The sequence below is a fragment of the Pygoscelis adeliae genome, unplaced genomic scaffold (genome assembly GCF_000699105.1).
Source record: "Pygoscelis adeliae isolate BGI_AS28 unplaced genomic scaffold, ASM69910v1 Scaffold76, whole genome shotgun sequence".
NCBI lineage: Eukaryota > Metazoa > Chordata > Aves > Sphenisciformes > Spheniscidae > Pygoscelis > Pygoscelis adeliae.
Window position 1 is genome coordinate 481,115 of NW_008825111.1, and position 22,050 is coordinate 503,164.

At 38.3% G+C, this 22,050-nt stretch overlaps 1 protein-coding gene across 1 annotated transcript in view; it reads left to right on the top strand.

Moving 5' to 3' along the window:
* PDSS2 (prenyl (decaprenyl) diphosphate synthase, subunit 2) overlaps window positions 1–22,050 on the top strand; it is a 130,434-nt gene that overhangs the window by 91,055 nt on the left and 17,329 nt on the right. The window contains exons 5-7 of the mRNA XM_009327934.1: window positions 9,696–9,770; window positions 18,399–18,572; window positions 20,026–20,157. Coding sequence (XP_009326209.1) covers window positions 9,696–9,770; window positions 18,399–18,572; window positions 20,026–20,157 — 381 coding nt within the window. The remainder of the gene's footprint in view (window positions 1–9,695; window positions 9,771–18,398; window positions 18,573–20,025; window positions 20,158–22,050) is intronic.

Here is a 22,050-nt window from a genome sequence, read left to right on the forward strand (position 1 = left end):
AACAGTTCTTGTGATGATGATGATAAAATTGTAGAATGATGCTAGTGAATCTCCTAATTACTGCATTGTGCTCTTCCCATTGCCCCTTTTTGTGCTTGTGTCAGTGGAACAGTTCCTTAGCAAGTGCAGCATTTGCCTTTGTTTTCAACAAGTAAATGTATAGCCCCTAAAATAACTCCTGAGCAAATGAAGCATTCGGTTTTCTGAATCTTTTATAGATTTTTTTTTTCTATTTCACTTTTGCTGTCTATAACTGGTAATATAATTAAATATTTGTAAAATTTCATTACCTTAATGGCTGTGGTTATATGTTTGAAAAGTAATCTTTTGGAGAAGTTAAATTAGAGGATTAGGTGACACAGCTTATTAACTTATTAATTTAATTGAAATGATAAAAATTATACTGAATCTGTAATTGTGGTAATGGGTTATAAACAGTCTGCTTTTTGATCTGTAAGAGTTCTATTGCATTGCAGTGAATGTCGGTTTTGAGATTACAACTGCTTAACCTTGTTTTGATTCCTAATCAGTGCATTCCTCAAATAGGTCTATCCTTTACCTTAGTGGCCTTTTACACCTGTACTGGTTTTAAAAGCTAATGCTTATGGTAAGCTTTCCCAAAGCTAAATTCCACTGGGGTTAGTATAGGTCTGTATTGAAAGAGTTTATTTTTCTGTGGTTCTTGGCCATGGCAGTGCTGGAAAATGTTATGTTTAGATTTCAGTCTGTTTTCTGTCCTCCCACTTCTGCATGAAAAAGTAGTTTAAAAAGAAGAAAAAAAAGAAAAAAAAAAGAAAAAAAAGAGTGATTTCTGCCACTTCCCTTATGGACATGTATGACTTATAACCAGTGTCTTGTAGCAGAATGACTGCTGCAGAACATGGAAGGACTGAGATTGAGACTGATATCAAAATACATAGTCATACGTATCACTGTGAATCATCAAGTGTAAGATTGAAGCTTTTTCCCAAAAATATACTGCAAGAATATTTTGAAAGCATTGGGGCATGGAGCTATCAAGAACCGAATTGTGAGTGTTTGAGATTCTGCCTCAATGCTACGTTGACTGAGCAAATAACAGTCTCAGGGAAATGTTATCCACTCAGTTCTGATGAATTTTCAATAGAATACTAAAGATTTTCATACTGGTTTGCACAAAGTCCATTTAATGTTCTTGCCTCTGAATCGTCTTACTAACAATTTCCTCAACTTGCATCTGAATTTGTCTTCCTCATACTAGCAATCGGACACATCTTTCTGGTCTGCTGGGCAGACCAGAGAAGCAAAGTCAGTGTTTACTTCTTGAGTTCCTGAACTGAATACCTGTCATTATTCCAGAGAAATATTGTCCTCCTCAGAAGTAAAGCACACAGCTACTTCTAACACCTGGTTAAGTAGTTCGTTTTCTGATAGAACTACTGTATGCCTTGTTCTAATTAACAGAATGGTCTGGAAAATACTAATATGCTATCTATACATGAAAGAGAGAGGGCTTTTCAGAGATGGCTCTTAAGCATCAATGAAGAAGAAAGTGAAAACTAATTTGAAGAAACTGAAGACAAAGCTGATTTTGCTGAGGGGAAAGTCAGAGATCATCCAAGATCGCAAGATATTCGCTGTACCTGGGAAATGTGTTCTGGATAGTTGGGGTAGCAGTGTCTGTCCCTCTGTTGTTTGCTACCTTAATGTATGACACTGAATTGGCAGCTGTCTAGTGGTGAAGAAAAATGGTTTAGGAGTCAAAAATATTTGCAGGCTTTTATATATATATTTGCGTATCATGTGTGTGTGCATGTATATATATAAATCAATTTCATTGAATGTTAAGGCCAAATTATGGAAGAAAGGTGGTTCTTTTTTTTTTTTTTTTTTTTAAAAGGCAAACCCCTCCACTTTTCAAAGAAGAAATTGCCTTTCAAAGATTTGAGGCAAACATTAAGAAGTGGCTATGTTTGATATTTCCTTAACTGTTAACAAGGAACTGTATCCAAGATGTTGATCTCTGCCAGAATATGTAGGAAATGGATGTTCAAAAGAAAACAGAATTTATTCTGAGAAATTGAAGTAATGAAAACTTGTGGGTATGTGATGTTTTATTCTGCATGAGATGCACACTGTGAGAAAGGACTCTCAAGAGCCAGCAGTTCTGCTGCTTCATTCACCACCGACTTAGAATAGGTATTGCCACTGTCCAGGTTTCTTAAAGCAGAGATGTTCATTACAGCTCTTTCTTTCATAGCCATGAATAATCATCATGGGGGAATTAATTGCTAAATAGCTTTAGCTCGTACACAAATTATAAAATGAAAATGGATTTTCATAAAGTTGCAGAAGGTGATGTCCTCCATGAGTGATATTTGCGATGCCAACTTCATTCTTTTTATAGCTGAAGCAGTGGAAGATCACAAGTTCTGTTTTCTTGGCTTTATTTAAAGTCTGTTTCTTAAACATAATAAGATTCATATTGAGAGTGCATAGTAGGATAAAAAGCAATCAAATCTGTTTCTGTTGAAATACTGTCTTAACAGTATTATCTCAAACAGCTTTTTTTTTTTTTTTTGAATGACGACCTAATACATATTAACATCTTAGGACATACTTGGTTCTAGAGGTGGACTTTCATGACAAGATGGTTAATAAACAATTTTGCAGAAGGACTGGAGATCACAGTGGTTAGTATATAGTCAGCTGTCCACCTGGAGTACTATTTCAAAAGAGAATACACTTTTAAAAAGTGAAAACATATTTTTGTGATCACTCAGTTGCAATTCAAAGCTGTTAGCAATAGCGATAAGAATCTAAAATTTGTCTATATGGCCTTTCTTAGTCTCCCAAGAACGTAACTATTCATAGAAGGGAAGTCTGTTCCCAGTACAATCGGTAAACTTAACCCTTCCCTAAAAGAGTATTTGGCACCAGCTTTGTAGCCTTGGTTTTATTATTTCAAAGAGGAGAATAGTTATTATTACTGGTGCTGCAGATGTGAGTATGCAAAATCAGCTGTGGTCCTCCTCCACCAGCTGCTAGTGTGACAGAATGGTTGAGGTTGGAAGGGACCTCTTGAGATCATCTAGTCCAAACCCCGTGCTCAAGCAGGGTCAGCTAGAGCAGGTTGCCCAGGACCATGTCCAGATGGCTTTTGAATATCTCCACAGATGGAGACTTCACAACCCCATTGTTTGATGCCCTCACAGTAAAGTGTTTTCATGCGTCCAGATGGAATTTCATGTTTTAATTTGTGCCCATTGCCTCATCCTGTCAGTGGGCACTGCTGAGAAGAATTTGGCTCCCTCTTCTTCATTCCTTCCCAGCAGGTGTTTATACACGTTGTACTACTAGGAGAGGTTAAAAATATGTGTCTTGTAAATGGGGTGATAGATTATGTATCCTCCCCTCTTTTCTCACTGCAGTAAAGCTCAGCTTTAAAATGAACCTTCCCAGGGTCAAATTTTTAGTAAAAGTGCCTTTACATCTGGAGTGGCTTCAGTGCAATAATATAGTATAGTGCATAAAATTATAGCAATTACGTAGTTGAGTTAATTGTATTTTTAAACAAAATGCTGAGGTATTTGACATCTTGTTGGCTAGCAAGAAGATTGAATATTTGAATGGACTGGAACTGGTGGTTAATATTAGTGTCTTGAAATTCAGCAGCATTTCACTTGGAGTCTAGAATCTGATTGCTGCTACTCCTGGTACAGGGGGCTGTTGATTTGCTAGTTTAACAAACATCTGCAGCTTCGTTTAGTTGATTCCATCTGTCAGATGCTAAATGATATTACTGTGATTCACATTTATTCAGATACAGTCTATGCAAAACAGTTAATACCACTTGCAGGTATAATTTCTGTCAACTTGGAGCTGATCAGATTTTTTTTTTATTCAGTTTAATCCGCAATTCATTTGTGAACGTATCCCGGTTCAACGGTTGTCTGCACCAGCATGACTGGAAGTAGTGTTTTATAGCCATGCTCTTCTGCCTCATGTATTGATGGGGAGGGTTTTGTAGCTACAGAGCTCTGTAGTCATGATACCTTCTTTGTTCACTGTTTTATATAAAAGAAAGATATGCAATGAAGTTATGCTGTCCAAAGGGGTCAGGCTGAAGAAATCATACTTCTCTAACCTGAGTCACTCATCAACAGTTGGTTGAGTGCTTCAGTGCAAGGATCTGCTGCATTGGATCTACAAAGATACTAACACACTGTATAAGGCACCATGTGGAGGTAAAGGAGGGGAAACGATGTTTCTTCTGTTGGTTATGTTATCGTTAAGGAAAATGACTGAATTATGTACTAAAAGTCTTTATACTAGTGAAAACCCCTTCTGTGGATAGTGTTGCATCAGCATAAAAATGTTAACACTGTTGAAAATCCTTAAGATAGACTGACCTTAAGGTAGGTATTTGACAATACTAACGATATTCAAATCGGCTGCTGCTGATTATTTTGAAGAGTTTTTGTATGTCTAGGAAGTACCTTTTTATCAAGTAGTGGGTTTGGGTGATGTGTTTACACTGCATATTGTGTTTTGCTGCTAATTCATCATTAACAGAGTGAAGAAAACCATAAATATGTTTTCCAAGAGCATGCAAAACTTGCTGGAAAGCAAATCACTGTGAGAAGTCCTTTCTGTGTGTTTCAACTAGGAGAGGGACAGCTTCAAAAAAACAGTAAAGTTCAGGATGATTTCAAATAGTAAATCCAATAGGATCCAATAAACATTACATTAAAAAAAAATCTGTAGACTGGCACACTTAGTTACCTGTATGACTAATGATGTTTGAGGAGATTACCAGGAAGGAAAATTGAATTCCAGTGTTCTTGGAACTCCTTAGAGTTTTTGCTCCCTTTTTTTTAGGTATTATTGAACAATCAAAATCTAATTTCAGCTGTTTACTGAGTTTTGTCTTTAGCTTCCTAGTGTTGCAGTGTTCCTGTGTCAAATGCAAAAGATTATTTAATTTTAATAACTTTCCATGGAATTTTTAAGTGTAGAAATATTTCCAAAAATTAACACTTGTTTGGGGGGGTGGGGGGAAATAAAATGCAAGCTGAAGAAACTTCTATCTGTATATTTAATGTTTCCTGACTATCTAATTTTCTTCTCTAATTGTATGGAGACGTCTTGCTACATTTTCAAGTCTACGCATCAGCAGCAAGGAGTAGGGTCTGTCATAGCAGATGTGTGGGGAAAGGATATTTTTTTCAAGACCAGCAGCCCAAAGAGACAGAAAGAGAAAGACTAAGAAAGGAAGGAATTACTTGTGGTCCTTCTTGAAAGGAATTTGGCAAAGCTAAGGAAGCTTGTCAAATAGAAATCAGGAAGGATGAGGAACAAAGATATATCCATTGCTGTGTTCTTCCTAGTGCTGTTTCCTGTCTTCCTGCAAGAGCTTCATCCTTTCCCTGATGTTCCCCTTGAAAATACCCAGTAGAGTCTGGAGGGACACTGTATTACTACTCTGAAATAGAGTGGTCTGTGTAATCAATTCCATTTCAGCTGCTGAATTTAAAATAAAACCAACACAGATTGAATGGAGCTCAAATTCATTCCTTTTTTTTGAACTAGAATGAAAAACAGGAAAAAATACATATGCAGTGTTATGTTGCAGTGAACTTTAAACAAAATATTTCGAAGACAAGTAAAGGGAACAAAGTGCTTGAGTTGCTAAACTGATGGCAGCAATGTCTTCTTTTCATCCAGGGTGTTTAGAAATCTCGTGAAGGAGGAGTGGGGCTCAGAATCCATTCTTTTTACTGTGCTTGAAGGAGTCTGAATTGTATCTTCAAACTTTGAAGAAAGTGTTCTACCAAAATGTCTTCTATTCTGTGATTTTCCTTTAATTAAAATACATGGCTGTTTTTTATAGACAGAGCTGGATTTCCCAGGGCGGTCAACTGCAGGCAAGAACTGGGCTGCTGTACCCATGACAGTGAAGGCATGGCCCTATTCTATGTCATTGTGTGCACAGAATGTTTTGGGAGTACTGAATTATCTTATAGATGGGTCCTGAGTAAGCTACCTGAAAGGTTTAGTCTGAGTTCAGGAAAAGGAGGGAGGAAATTCAATGTGTGGATGGTTGAACATCCCAAGTAATTTTCTGAACTGCTAAGAAAATGACTACTACTTTGTTTTATTTCTTCAATCAATATTTAGAAAATCTGAGCTTGAGAAATTAGAGTCAAAGTAAATATAAAGAACCTTGAAGGGCTAAACGTGTGCATTTTTGACAAATAAGTTACTATACCAGAAAAGGGCAAATTAAGTTTCACCAAGCTTCTGATCTTCAAACGTACAGAGCTCTTCTGGCATTGAAATGTAGCACAGGCTTCTGGACTATGTCATATTTGCATAAATCGAAGAGGCCAGAGTGTGAACTCTATCTTGCTATGGAATCAGGCATCACATCCTTGTGTCCAGAATTTACATCATGTTATACACTTAGTCTGCCTAAATAGTAGGAGAGATTTTAGCTTTAACGATCCATCTCTTTTCCCCACATTCATCGTAAATTGATGGCCTTTGTGTTGACCTTTTAAAAGCAGAAGACATCGTCTCTACAAAAGGTGTTGAAGTAATACCTCCTTAGGAAAAACAAAACAAAACAAACAAACCCTGGCAGAACTGTTGCAGAACATGTGTTTAAAGGGCGTGAAATTATTTGCATGTGCACTTGTCACCTGCGAGGAACGGGTCATCCCCTGGGCTGTTCTTAGCCCTGCGGATGCTCTGGGGGAGCAGAAAACACAGCGCTATGGAAAATGCCGATGCAGAGTGGAAAATGGAAAATAGAGTGGAAGTTTGTTTTCTCTCAATATGATGTTACTCCTGCTCATCTTGAGTACCTAAGAGGGACCAGGCTTCTCAAAAATGTGTAGAGGAGTGGAAAAATAGTGGGAAGAGAGATTATGAATAGGCTGCCTTTGGTCTCTTTTGAGACGCTGCTGTTTTCAAGCACTAATTCTGGCAGTTCTTTCCTCCATTTCCCTGTCTTTGAACTTGTTTAAAATGGAGCTCAACCATCAAATGAGAAGAAAAGCAGTTGGGAGCACTTGATTTTTCATCTACCTTTCCTGGTCTTCAAACTGGCTTATCAGAAACATCAGCGAGTGTAACGGGGCAGTGGCCAGGCAGAAAGGCACGGATGAGAGTACGGACAACTTGGATACTGTTTTCTGCTCTTCCACTGGCATGCTGCATGACTTTGGGGAAAATCGGTTCTCTGTCACTGTTTTCCCCTTATATAAAACAGGAAGGAATAAATTTTACAGGGGATGTTGATTGCTTTCAAATTTTCTGATGAAAAGCACTGCATAAGAACTAGTCAGTGTATCATTGACTGTGTGAATACTACTGAATATGTAATAATTTTTCTTCCTCTATGTCATTTTGGGATACAGAGGAAAATTACCTGGTTTGCTCATTTTTCATTGCTTTCCCCAGCGCTTAAGACCCCAGGCCACTGATGTTATGCAGCAGATGCTTTTCATAGATCGGATTAAGGGTTGATGAAGTAACAGAGCCTCATGCAAGCATCCCACTGTGCTCTTGAAACTGGAATTTCATTCCTGGTAGTGATCTGTATGGCCTTGCATTTAGCTTAGAAAAATATTAGTTAAAAAAAAAAAAGGAGATGTTTGGAAAGGAGGGAAGTAATATTAATACTAAATTCTCACTAACATATAGTGTTCAATATGTCACTAAAGGTCTAATGGTATTTAATATGTGGATTCTTCTAAATAGTGGATGTGTAATTCTCCTAAGATGTTTTATAAACTATAAGAGGAAGAGGTACAATTGTTCAGAAATGTTTCACCGGGATTGTTTTAAGTCAGTTAAAATTGCCTTTGAGAGTAGAGTTGCACTCAGAAGAGAGAGGAGAGGTGGAAAAAAGAAACCCCAAAACAGGGTCCTGCTCAGTCTAGAGTTTCAGGCGAGAGAGGAAAAGGTCTAGTTATCCAGAGCCAGATGCATTGTTAAAAGTTCATACTATCACTTTGACATTTAGAGTAGGACTCAGTGTCTTTGTAAATTCCTCTTCGTATTACCAGTGTAGGTCTCTAAGCTCAGACCATTTCACAAACCATAACATTTTTTAGTGATTGATTGATCTGTATTATGTGTCCTAGCCATCAGAAGAATCTTGGGATGTTGCTTGTATAAACTGTAATACAATCTGATCCTGGGCATTTAGTTACAGACTTTCATAGACCTATTGGCGATACTCAATCCTTCTGGATTTGGTAATAGGGCTTATCTGATACCTTAAAAAAAAAAAAAAAGGGAAAAAAAAAAGAAAAAAGCACCCCTCATTTTCTCTGTTCCCCACTTAAATAACTCAACACATCTGGCAACACTGTAGGATCATTGTCCTTTCAGTTCCTCTGCAGCTCATATTGCTAAAATATTTCTTCTGTATCTAGTTTCCTAAAGGGCAACGTGATTTTTTTTTTTTAAGGCTGTTTTTATAGATCTTGCAAATTAACCCATATGCATTGCAGGAAAAAACATGACTTTTAATCAGCACCATTTCTAAAGTTAGCACTTGCTCTGTGCATATGAATATGTATATGAACCAGTGTTTAAAAAAAACAAAACACACAACCTTTCTGCTAGTACTCAAAACTAGCATACAAATGTGTTTTTATTATCAAATAAAGTATGCCTAAATGTTAAAATACCTTTCTGTTAGGGGTTTTATCATTTGACTTCTTGTCTTCAGTTAGAAGAATGATAAAAATTGAAATGAAATCTTTTAATTCAATAAGAACTATGTTGAATTTTAGGAAGCAAAAAGAGGAATCAGATATAGACTTATATGCATAGGAAATTAAACATTCAAGAAATTAAAACTTTGTGAGCAACTAAAGGGGTAGCCTTAAGGTGTGCTTATTTGAAATGCCTGCATTTAATTTTACTATAAATCTGAGTATTTTGTTCCAATTAAGATGGTTTATGTGCATGACTTTAAATTGTACAGTAGTTCCAGGGAGATCGTGGACTGCTTGTTTTACATTCTGGATCAAGTTCAGATTTTTAGGTTTCGCTTGAACAAAATAAAAAGTCTGAACCCTGAAGATAATACAGATTGATAAATCTGATTTAAACATTCCCGTGTTGCAGACTTTCAGTGTATGTGGTACAGCTGAGCCTCAGGCCATGCACTAAATACATCCACAGTGCATTCCCAGGGCACCCGAATACCAAATGATCACATTTGAAAGGTTACCTTTCTATGGATTCTGACTTTTCTGTATTAGCCACGAAGATTAGAATTTTAACAGCTCCCAATGAGAGGTATTGTGAAGTATTTACTTGGCAGGAAAAAACAAAACAAAACAAAGCCCAGATGAGGTACTGTCTCATATTCATGAACTGGGATTTATTAGTTCTGTGAACGTCCTTGTGAGAATACACTCCATAGTTCACACTTCAGGAAAAAAAAAGAAGTCTTGTTTTTCATTTATATTAGCTTAAAACTTTGACAGAAGAGTCACTGTAGTAGGGGTTTTAGCAGAGAGACAGGATCATGCTTGTGCAGAATATATCCCAGTAAATCCTGCAGTCTTTCACAACTAGCTTTCTGCAAGGAAAGTTATGACTGTTTATCTCTCTGGAAATCTGGCAGTAGCTTTGTTAGTAAATTTGGTGACAATTAAAGATGTAAGGTTTTTTCTCCTTTTCTTTTACAGGTTGTGGAACTCATTTCAAGTGCTATTGGTGACTTAGTTCAAGGTATATATTATGAAAACTCAAAATCATCTGAGGTAAGAATTTCAGTAGTTTTACGTACCCAAGAAGTTTGGTGATATTAACATGTGACTACAGTAAATATGATGACTTTCTCATCTGTTTAAAAGGAGGAGGGAGAGGGAGGAAGAGACCTAGCTGCAGTCCTAGTGAGTTTCAGTAATAACACCGTTATGATACCTGTGAACTCTGATGGCAGTTTCTAGAAATGCTCAAAGAGGGACTATTTTATTTCTGTGAGTGCTTAGTAAAATAATATCATGTGTCATTACCAGGAGCTCTAGATGTGTCTTACTATGGGCTTTCCAAACACTTCCAGAGGTTTGTTAGAGGCATTTATTACAATGTTGTCAACGTCATTAATACTTTCATGTTAAATCTCTCATTTCCAAGCCCAAAGATGTTTACAAAATGCTTCATCCCAAACTTATATCGGGGTCCTTTCTTCTTCTGAGTGTTCACCTGTTAATAGTATAAACATGAGTGTTGTCCTGAAGCGGTAGGAGTGTAGCACTATACTCTTCTCCACCAAAAGTCACCATGCACGCATTGCAGGAGTCAGCATGGGCAAAGACAGCAGCGGCCAGCGTTTCTCACCAAATAATCTTGTATTTCTTCAAGGACAATTATGGGTGTACTGTGTTATTGTGTGACAAGAACTGTAATGAAAATTGGTCAAATTAGATCTAGGTATTTGTGTCTTTACTAGAATATTTAAGGAAACTTGTAGAGACACTTCTTGAAATAGGCTTGCTTCGGCAGGATGTTGGTGCAAATAAAAGAGTTCTTTCATCTCCTATGACTGTATCTTAACACATGCAAAAAATTGATAATTTAAAGTTGCCATGACCTCTGCAGGTTTTAAGATAGCAAGTTTTCACTGTATGGGAATGAAAAGCAGTATGTATATGTGAATATCTATCTTGAAATCCACTTAGATTTAGATTTACTTATAGTGATGTTGTTTCACGTGCCTTCTTTGCCTCAGAGACCTGAGTCTTAATGTTCAGTAGGTGAAATGGCTTGAAGAGTGCAAAAATGTATGAATTCATTTATATTTGTTGTGTGTTTAGATTGCAGCTCTTGTTTACTACTGCCGTGTTGTAGTATGTAGCAAAATTAATACCTTAGTGGAAGCCCTGATCGCATGGGTTACCGCTACAGTAGATAACTGCACTGATGGCTCTGCACCAGCCAAACTGCAGTGGGCAAGCAGAGAGTGCTGTCAGCTAGCAGCAGCTGGGCCCTGGAGGGTGCTGCTGCACCCAGCGACTCTGCTGGTCAGTACCTGCCTCTCCTGCTCTGCAGCAGCAGCAAAGACATGTCACTAAAACTAACCTCGCTTAAGCTTATCCTTCTCATTTTGACTGAAACCAGTCAGGTAGGAAGCGATCACGCTGATGAGCTGAGCTCTTCCCTCAGAGGAAGCAAGAGCCTCTAGCAGGAAAGTGGTAATGGCACACTCGGGAGACACCTGGGGCCGCGGGCTCGCCAGGCGGCATGGCTGCGCGCAGAGGACAACAGGCACAGAGCGTCCTCTGGCACCTCTCAGGAGGGGATGGACCATGGGTGGAAGCGTGGCAGCAGTGTGGTGTTGGGAACTTGGTGGTCCTTCTGCGCCTGCTGTGTTTAACCCGTGCGTGGGTAAACAGACTTCAGCCTTTGGGGTTGCTCCCAAGTACTGTACTCAGGGTTACATGTTAAAATAGATGACATCTTTGAGATTTTTGCAAAGAATGTTTAAAATTTTAGTTTACGTATTCAAGCAGGTTTCTAAATACAAGTAGATCCCAGATATACCATATTTTAAAAAGCAACTACTCTTTTGTGTGTAGAAGTAAAGCTCTACAAGTTCATCTCAGCAATGAAACTGCATTTTATTTTAACCATGGCCCCTGTATAAATGAGAAATGTTGTGGACTCTTTTGGGTTCCTGCCACTGCAGAAGGTCTTAATCTTCTTTTTCTTAGTCTATTTTTTTCTGTTTATTTTCTGTTGCATTACTGAAGCACTCCACATGTGTAGATTGCAAGGGAAGTGTGAGATAAACTAAGCACAGCTGCCTGGTGTTTACCCTGCCCTGGCCCAATTACAAATAGCAAAGGCTTATTTTGTTTCAGTGACTTTTTCTGTCTAAGGAGAGTTGAAAGTACAGTGTGCCCTTCCTAAGGGGAACCCAGTTAACTCAAAACACAATTAGTATGGTGGCATAATAGATACTGAAATCTACATGACAGTGTCTGAAGTTTAGTCTTCATAATGGATAGTGCATGGCTTCTGATGAGACGTAGAACAAGTGTGGGTTCTACTTTAATTTTTTTTTTATCTTGTCCTCTGAGAAATTTGGTTCCATGTTGTGTGTGAGACATATCCCTGCTGCTTCCTCACACTATTCTGCTGAGGCAGTGTCCCATTCGTGTCCTGAACATCTCTTTAACAAAGATTGGCAAATGGACTGAGTCAGTTGTTGGTCTGTCTTATCTGTATCCTTTGTGCATCTTCCCTCCATCCCTAATTGCAATTTGACTGAAACAAAAATGTGAACTACATTTCCTAGAGGTAAGACAAATGCTTTAATCTACTCCACAAATAAATCTCAAATGTCAAACTTTATTTCTCTTTAAGAGTAGGGCATAGGGATGTTAGTAATGACATTTTCATTGCTGGAAATATCTTAAATTTGGAAAAGCAGAAGGATATCTTCTCACCTTTTCTTTTTTTTTTCCTTTTTGAGGCATGAAAACTGTACTTCACATGTTAAATGTCTTTAATGCAGTTGTTATAAAGCTCCTTAGTACCATAAAATAGACTAGTTTAGCACCAAGTTGTTTTGAGCTTTGCTAGATGTCTACCTAGATGGTAGACAAAAATAACTCTGCAAAATTAACCTTTCTACTCTGAGAACCTAAGTTCATATTTACCCCCCAAAAAAAAAGTTTCCGTTTGCTTCGTTTGGATGACCCAGTAGGAAAATTGAAAGAATCATTTGACCTAACAAGACTGACCTTATTTACTCCTGAAGACATATAATGGATATAATTATCTGACAGCTCTCATTACCACTTCTTTGCTCTGTAAAACCACATGCCCTCCTACAGCCATCACATTTTAGTACATTCTGTTTGGTCATTCTTCATCTTGTCTGCATAGTGAGTCATTAGATCTGTGTGAAACAGGGAAAATAAAGATAATATTTAACTTCTCATCTTTATTTGAAGTGACAATCCAAACTACGAAGTGTAGGCTTCGGTTGCAAAGACAGCCTGAAGGTTAGGGCTGCCACTCATGTTCAAAGTACCAAAGAGCTGCTGTGGTTTAAGACATTGCATTAGCAATATTAAGCTAATATTTTGGACTGTAAGCTGGAGCAGAAAGGGGTGATGTGATAAACCTTTGCAGCTTTGTGTGCCAAATCCCCTTTCAGCCCAAAATTCTGTGAGTGAAGGACATTCTTCCCAGTTCCGGCCTGTCTTTCCTAAATCTGGGTCTAATTTGGGAGTAAAAATTTGTGCCTTAGTGAGTGCAAAGATGAAAGTTGTCTAATCTGGCCTTCAGTCATGATCATGGTAACTATTTTTAACAGAAAAAACATTGCACTGAGTCTCTGTTTCCTACTTTTAGGAGACTGAAGGCTTCTAAAATGTTTGCTAACTCACAGAATACTGTCGCACTTTTAGAAACCTTCTGTCTTAATATCCCAGATCATTTAACAAATATTAATGAAGAATGCTTTAACATCCCTGTCAGTTCACAGATACAGGGAAGCTCAAGGTCAAGCAGCAGAATCAACAGCAGGACCTGAGTGTGTTGGCTCTTGTGCTTTACCTGCCAGACCATTCTTGCAGTCTTAAATGGGAAACTGCTTTGTTGGGTTTCTCTTTTTCCCCTCACCTCCAGAATATCTAGCTGATGCTAAATGTGCATTACCAAAACTCATTTTTAGTGCCAGAATGGGCTGTTACATAAGACAAGACCATTTCCAACATATTCCATTGATGGCTAGAAGAGCTGTTAGGTATTTTTGAAATTTTCGATGCAATTGTATGAAAATTGTACATAACTAATATGTAAAACAAATTTAAAAAAGAAATACGTTAGTGGTAAGTACTCACTGTACCAAATAGTGAATTAACAGGTCTTTGTTTTAGACCAATGTAGGGGTTTTTTAATGAAAATAAGTTTATTTTCCGGCAAAGCACAGTCTACATGCAGTGAGTTGTACCAATTCTTCTTTGATGTTTGGTCACCAGTCCTGCTTTGCAGAATAATGTTTTGGGGTACTGCATGTGTCCATCAACTGGACTGCTGTGAGTCTATGTTAAAAGTAAAGGATTTGCTCATAAATTTTACCATAGGAGGTAAATCAAATGTATTTTGAGTCACGTAAACCACCTTTTAGCAGGGCAGCAGTCAGAGTCAGAGCTTTCACTTTTTTTTTTTTTTTAAACAAATGTTTCTGTTGCAAGACAAAAGGGAAGGATAAAATATGGAATTTGAGTAACGAGCAGCTGTGAAAAGAATGGGTAAATGTGTCAGGGGGAAAAAAATAAAGCATAGCTAGAAAGAAGGCCAATGGTATTTGTTTACTGCTTTTGTTCTTTTAAATACTAAGCTTTTCCAGAGAGCTTTAAAAGTAACAGATGTGGAGAGATGTTTAAATTTATTATAACTTTTCAAACTTTTTTTTTAAATCGCCTGTTGCTTTTTTTACAGTGTCACGATAAAAGTATTAGGTAGTCAGTCAGTGGCATGCTTTATTGACCCATTTGCAGACACCCTTGTTCCTCCAAAAGCAGTGAAGATGTGTGTTAACAGACCAATAAAACATGCCCTGTCATGTTCAGCAAGCAGGAATACATCTGTTGAAAGCTTATGTGAACGATGTGCAAGATGTTTTGCAGGGTCTTGCTACTGGTAGAGAGATTCATAGTTGCATATGATTTTATTTATGTAAAATAGAAGTTCTTGAACTACCTAATTTAAAACTTTAAAATGCTATTTAAAAGTATTTCTGTGTGTTTCTGTGCATTATTTGCCCATTGAGAACTGAACTAAAGCTTGATACAAGTTCAGACATTTCAATTATTTTGTGCAACAGCAGATGGCTAAGAAAGAGCTTGCCATGGTACGGAAATAAAATAAAGGCTCCCTTACAGACTATAGCTGAAGTTTTACATTGAAAAGTCTCTGACTTCTCCTTCCTCCTTTTGCAAGTGGTTTTGTGCACTTTGAAGACACAATTTTCATTCATATTTTCCTTCATATGTTTTCAGCTGAACTGCGTATAAGCGTCGTCTTTGGTGTGACAAATCAAACTGAGTTATTGTCAGTGCCACTTTTGTACTGGGGATCCTTGTTACCATCACTAAGAGCTGCCCTTCCTGATGGTTATGATTGCATATTTTGCCCTGCAATTTCATTTTCTAAAGTTTTTTGTTTCCTGTTGCCTGAGATGATTGTTTCAAACCCAATTTAAATTATGGAAGTCGCTTAACAAAAAAATCTCAACTAGCCAATTTCTTTCTAACAAAATAGTACTTGACCTTGCCATTAGTAAAATGGGAGCACCCTCAGCTGTTCCTAATTTCCCAGAGGAAGTGATGATCGGCAGAGCTGGATTCGGGTATTTTCCCTGTACTCCCATGCCAACATTATCCAAACTGTATTTGGAGTTGGCTGCTTTCTTCCAGGGATGGTGAGGGGTTTGCCTCTCTTCATCCAGCTTCTGCTATCCAGACAGCATCAGGGTTGGTTGTGATCTGGACCCATTTTTTGGTGACAGAACTTGTGAATGAGGTCACTCGTAGGCATTAGTTAATCAAATGTCTGAGTACTGTCAACTACAGCTAGAATTAATTTGAGTTTAAGAAGGCTTTTATGTGAAAGGCTGCTAGGAGTCTTCTGGGCCAGCTAATGTCCACTTTTATATTTATCCTTTGAAATACCCACCGGTGACAAAACAAAACAAAGCTTACAAAAAAGTGAAAATTTCTCTAAAAATAATAAATGCTGTCATGATGTCAGATTTCACAGACTTTGCAATCTAGAAATAGTTTCATTTTTCCCTTGATGTTTTAAAATAGTATTTAGATCTTGTCATACGTACCCTTGTTGTAAGAATGCAGTGTGGTTGGTGGGCAGTTCATATATAACATGAAAGTTAAGCTTGGGAAAAAATGGCATTTGGATTGTTGGAAAACTTTGCTGAAAAAAGGTTGTGTCTGCCTCCGGTTTCTTAAGCAGCAGAAGCTTTAGGGGTATGAGGTCATAAGACGTTCTGTGATTAAAATCAGCTATATTTTGGCTTACAAGCTCATATGCTGAAGCACATCCATATGGGCATAATGCCTTTTTACAACTGGCTTCTTTCTGTAACCCAGAGATTCACAATACCGATGTCTTTAAGATTTCAATACCGTATCTTCAAATATGTCTCAAATTTTCAACTTTTTTTTTTTAAGTTAGATGTCCATTTTAGATGCTTGAAGCTCCTACACGATGTTCATGTAGTGGACAGTAACTTGTGCCATTATTTTCAATCCTGTGATGGAATTAAAACTTGTTTAAGAAGAACATATTTTTGTAACAAATTATAGAATTAATTTCCTTGTATACGTCAAGTTGCAATGACTGTTTAAGCTTCTTCAGTTCCTGCAGTTGATATTTGATAACATCCACGTTTCTGTTACTGCTCAAAGGCTGCAGCAAGCAAATGTTTTCAACTTACGGGTCTTCTGAAAGATTTTTAACTTCATAAATTGTTTCAGGATACCTTTCTAGAATATTTTTGTCTTGGTTGGATTTAAAACAAATAATTATAAAAATCACTGCCAATTTTCAGTATCATCCAGCAAATTTTAGTAAATACTTTTTTTTCGCTGAGCAGATTGGTTGTTAAGGAAAAGATTGTGTTGCGTCTTCCAAGAGCTCCTGATTTTAAATTTAAAATAAATTGATCTATATCTGAGTGGAAAAAAAAAGACTTGATATATAGGAAACTACTTGAATTAAATGCTCATTTTGACATTTTGCCAGTCATGGGAATTTGCACATGCTCTGGGCTGAGTTAAGATTTTAAAACAAAAATACTACAGTAAAATGAAACATGAGGAAAGTTTAGGCTTGACTTTGTAAGTTATCATATGCATAATAGCAAACATGTGGTTTCTCTGTTCTTCACTTGTCTTGTATAAGTTAATAGTATGTCTGAAAGCAAAGGCATTTTGATACAGCTCTGGGTTACTTGGCATTGCAGAATTCTACTTTTTCCATTAGTCTCAAATTATCCTCTCCCTTGTAACGCAGCACTTCTGGGTGATATCCATAAGGGAGGAAAATTAGAGCTGAACGGATGGATTCTATTTCGTTTGTTACCGATTTCATGACAGATAATACCTTGCTAGAAAACTATAGGGTCACACAGAATTACTTCTTGCTCGTTTCTAAGTAATTTAATTGACGTCACTTTCAGGGAAAAGGCTTGTTATGTAAGAGGGTTTTTATATTACTCTTTTAAAGAATACCTTTTGGCTTAGTGTATGCTACAGATTTGGCTGAACTGAGGAATTACAAACTTTTTAACATTTATATGCTTGAAATTTTTTCTGTAGTTTCTCATTACTGATTTTAGTTTTTTCTAAGCAAAACAACTGTGGTCTTTTCTGGTTTTGGTTTTTTCCCTCTTTAGAGAGTACCTAAAAGCGTGACAGTGACGTGTATGTGAGGAAGATTACAAGTCATGTCAAACTTTGAAGATCCATTAGTAAAATAGCGGCATATTAACACTTTGTGAGCCAAAGGAGCTGCAGTTGAATTTGGGTTTGGGGGGAAAGGATTGGATTTGTGTTAATTAAAACACTTTGTGGAAAGTAATCCAAATTAATATTTTGGATACAAAGGATTTTGAGAAGCATTGAGCATCTCTGACCTTACAGTCAAGGTGATAAAGTTCACTAGAGGCATCACTGAGATCTCTATCAGTCCCCTGGGAAAGTTAATACCTGACATTTCTAAATCACAGCTTTATTTATTTATTTTTTAATACTTTCAGCCATTCCTTGTCCTTAATATGAGAGTAGAAGAGGTACAAGTCCTTCATCACAGCCCTTCATTTTTCCAATGCAGTTCTATGAGGATTTTTAATACCTTTTGTAATCATTTTTTTCTTGACTACAAAGGAGAAATTGTAGGGACTTCTCAAGTTTGTTTGGGATTGTTGGTTCTTGGTAACTAGCAAGGGGCTGAAGTGCAGAAGTACTCTGGGGTTGTTTTTTGGTTTTTTGCCTTTTTTCTTTTTTTTTCTCCCCAGTCCCTCATGAGGAGTGTAGTCTGCTGTTAATGTTCAGTGTAATGATACAGTCATTAAGAAAAGGATCTGTGTTGAATCTGTTGACAGCTCCACGCATTTTACATTGTTCTTTTTGAGCAGAAAATGAAAATGTTGTTTGTTGAAGCTGCCAGTATATTTATTCTGATACTTTTCTCTACTCATCCCCAAAAGAATGCCCTTCTTTATTTGGCACCATGACACCCAGAGTTTTTTTACTCACCGCATGTTGCGTTATCCTGTGCCACTCCATTAACTTCTGCGAGCTGACACAGCTGCAGTTTTGGTGTTTTCATGTTAGCCTTTGTTTCATTTTCAGGAGAACTGTCTTACAGATGATATCGGCATATCTACGTGGAAGGAGCAGGTTTTCCTGTCACATAGTGCCTTGCTGGCAAAGAGTTGCCAGGCTGCAATGGAGCTAGCAAAGCACAGTGCTGAGATTCAGGACGTGGCATTTCAGTATGGAAAGCACATGTCTATGAGTCATAAGGTATGCCTTTTCCTTTTGTTCTGGGATCTTAAAAACAGAAAGATTTGTAAGATATGTTGCTTTTGAGCTCTGTCGTATAGTGCCACTATGTTGTAGACTTTTGCCAGCAGGTCAGTGGTGTTGAGAGATTTGTCTGCTGCCTCGTGTGAAGATGTTCACAGAAACTACTGGTATGAACAGTGCTTATGAACTGACAAAATCACAATTCTGGCAGTGTAGCTTATTTCATTCAAGGCTCTGTTAATGTCCCTCTAGCACATCTTTCTGTAGCAGCTTAAAACTTTACCTTCTCTGCTCCTATGTTCTTCTTGAAGCCACTGTCCTAGTAGCAAGAGTTGCAGGAGGAAGCATGTGTTGGGTCTCAGCTGCCTCCATGCAGAGGTTTGTACCAAGAGGCTCAACTGCCTGCAGCAGCACACGATGCTGAGGCATGAGCTGCAGTGGCTGAAGGACCTGCGTATGTTCCCTTCTGAATAATCTGCTGTGGAGGCGTAACTTCCAGAGGGGGATAAGGAGGGAGGTCACCAGATATGGACAGGAGCAGCCTACACCTCTGCAGCAGTAGGATTTCCCAGAGAAGACCTCTGACCTCCATCAGAAGTCTTTCAGTCCACAGCTAGAGTTAGTCTAAAGGAAAACACCCACAGCATGGAACTCGGGTCCTTGGCACTCTTGTTTTGCCCTAAAGATCTGCTCCTACTGTATTGCACTACTTGCAAGTATAGATGTAGCTTGAGACAGGCAGACAGACTCCCGTCTGCTTCAGCTGAGTTGTTTAGACAGTTTCTAGTTCCTCCAGGAGAAGGAAGTGGTTTTATAAAGCACAGCTTTACTGCTGTAGAAGTGCCACTATATGCTATTACTAGGTACAACTCTACCAGTAAATTGCTTCTAGTACAGACTATGGCCTTAATATTTTGTGTATGCTTTAATATTAATATATTCACCATTGACATATAGTTGTATATAAAGGATTGCATAATTTTCATAGAAAGCTCCTAGCTATGTAACGTTTCCTTTGTCAGAAGGAGGGTCATATTGCATCAGCTTCCTTGGGTACTGAAAAGTAGAATGTATTACCCTTCGCAGATGAAAAACTGATATTCTTCCCACCGAAGACTGGATCCCTTCTTCTATGTTTTTTCTGCGCCCTGCCACTCAAAAATTGCCTACCTGGCTGTGTCCCATCACTTGCCCAGCTCTGCAAGCTGTCCTTCACCCATTTCTTTGCAGATTCTCTACATGCTTCTCTTTACCACAACTTTCTGCCACTGCAATTCTTCCCCCTCTTCCTCTCCCTCCCCCAAACTTGAAAAAGTGCAACCAAAGTACAAGTGTCAAAGCAGAAAGTGGTGAGTAGGTATAGGATCAGTATATGGACCTTGATCTGGTGAGTGGGTGGATATATATAGACTGTTCCTGGGAATTGAAGAAAGATGTTCTTCTCTTTCAGCTACATTCAGACCTTCAGCCATTTGTGAAAGAAAGTTCTAGTGACACCATGGCCTTCAGTTTGAATTCTGCTCCTGCAGTCCTGCATCAGGAATTCCTTGGAAGGGAGGCATGGATTAAACAGATCAGAGAGGTAAATTAAAGCATTGTTTAGAATTTCCTAGTTTTGCCATTTGTATCTCTCTTCCTATCTATACTTTCAATCTGCAAATAAACTTAGAAACTAACAACAGACAAGATGATACAGAGCAGTTACCTCTGCTCTCCATACTTAATACCTCTCTCTTCCATGCTTTCAAGAGGCGGAAATCTAGGGACCTGACAGTCGAGCTCTGTCAGACCTCTGTGTGTCAGTATAACAAGCGGATTCGCTTGCGTGGAACATATGTCTGTTCCTCTGCACTACTTGTGCAGTCCCACGTCTTAGCTTAAAGCTACTTTCACTGGCACCTTAAAGCAGAGAACTTTGCGTTACAGTGGTTGAAAGGTAGGCACACATTTCCTTCTGCCAACTTGGCTCTGGGAGCGGTAATTTTGGATGGGGGGGGAAAGATCTGGGGAACTTGGCTTCCTGACCACTACAAAATATTTGTGAGATCTAGCTGGTTGATGCCCTTGTTCTCAGTTCTCTTAATTCAGCTGTCTTTTCCTCTAACCCTTAGATGAAGAAGGCGGTAAGAATGAGGTAGCTGTGGTGTAGATCTGTTATACATACCGTGTAGCATAGCAGGGTTCAGGTCCGTGAATAGCTTCCTGGGTGTTGTTGAAACACAAATAGGTAACTGTACAAGACAGCAGGGAGAGAAAGGGGGGTAAACACCAAAAATGGCCAAAATTAAGCATTCTGTTGAGTTCCTGCATCAGTCGGACATGTTTTGCCTGTCTAAACAGCTGTGATGAGTACCATTTGGAAATTCCTGCAGTTGTTATACAGATTTTTCGATGGAAAGGCTACTGCCTTCAATAAGAAGCTAGCTCTGTGCAAGCATATTAATTCAAGATGTGCTTGCCAATGGCTCCTTTCCTTGCTGGTTTGAGAGCAGGAGACTCAGGCAGAAGGTGTGGAGTCTGAGCCTTTGCCTAGTTCTGCGTTCATGACAGGCAGGTTGCAGTCTGCCTTCACATAGCTCAAGCAACAGGCATAGTCTCTTCAGCAGTGAAATTTTGGCAAGTATAAGCAGCATCTACAAGCTTACAGTGGTATGGAGTTGGGGGATCTTAAAGTGAAGCAAACCTTTTGTCATTTTGAAATGCGGAGCTGGTAGTTTATAATGTGTGACGAGGAATTTTGGAATTCTACAATCTCAACACAAGGCTCATACATGAGTTGAATGTAGACGGATTTGGATGATTGCAGTTGGAGAATAATGGTATTACCACAGCACAGTTCATAAAAGCTTTGAAACAATTTCCCATCTGCAGAATCTAGAGGAGGTTGCGGGACTCCAAAAGTGCCCGTCTGTCAGCTTACTAATTCTCATACTGAAAATGAGCATTATAGAAACAAAGCACTTCTCTCTGAAGGGAGGGGATGGAAAAAAAAGGTGACATGCACTATGCAAAAGTATCTACTAACTACTACTTTAGCTAAATACAAAGTGGAACACCTCGTCCAGGAGCCTTTCGTGGCTTGTGTTGATTTAGAAAGGAAAATTACCTTTCATTAACTACAGGCTCTTTGAGATATCATCCATAGTGATGTTCACTATGTGACATTCAAGATAGGCCAAGCCAGAGACTTTCTCATGCTGGCAGTACTAGTAAGAATATGATCATAAGCCACCCTCTTGTGCAATGTCATTTGTATGGTATAAACAGGCGAAGCATGCATAGTGCACTCAGTCCCTCTCAGGTAGAATTTTTCGTAGTAGCTGACTAGGCATATGGAAATCACATTATGGACCTGTAATTACTGCTAAATAATCTGGTTTTCTCTTTTGATTGTTTGCCCATATAATCATTCATACAATGGATTGTAGGCAGCACCTCCCCTTGGCAGCTTCCTCCTCCTACAGGAAGGTCTTGG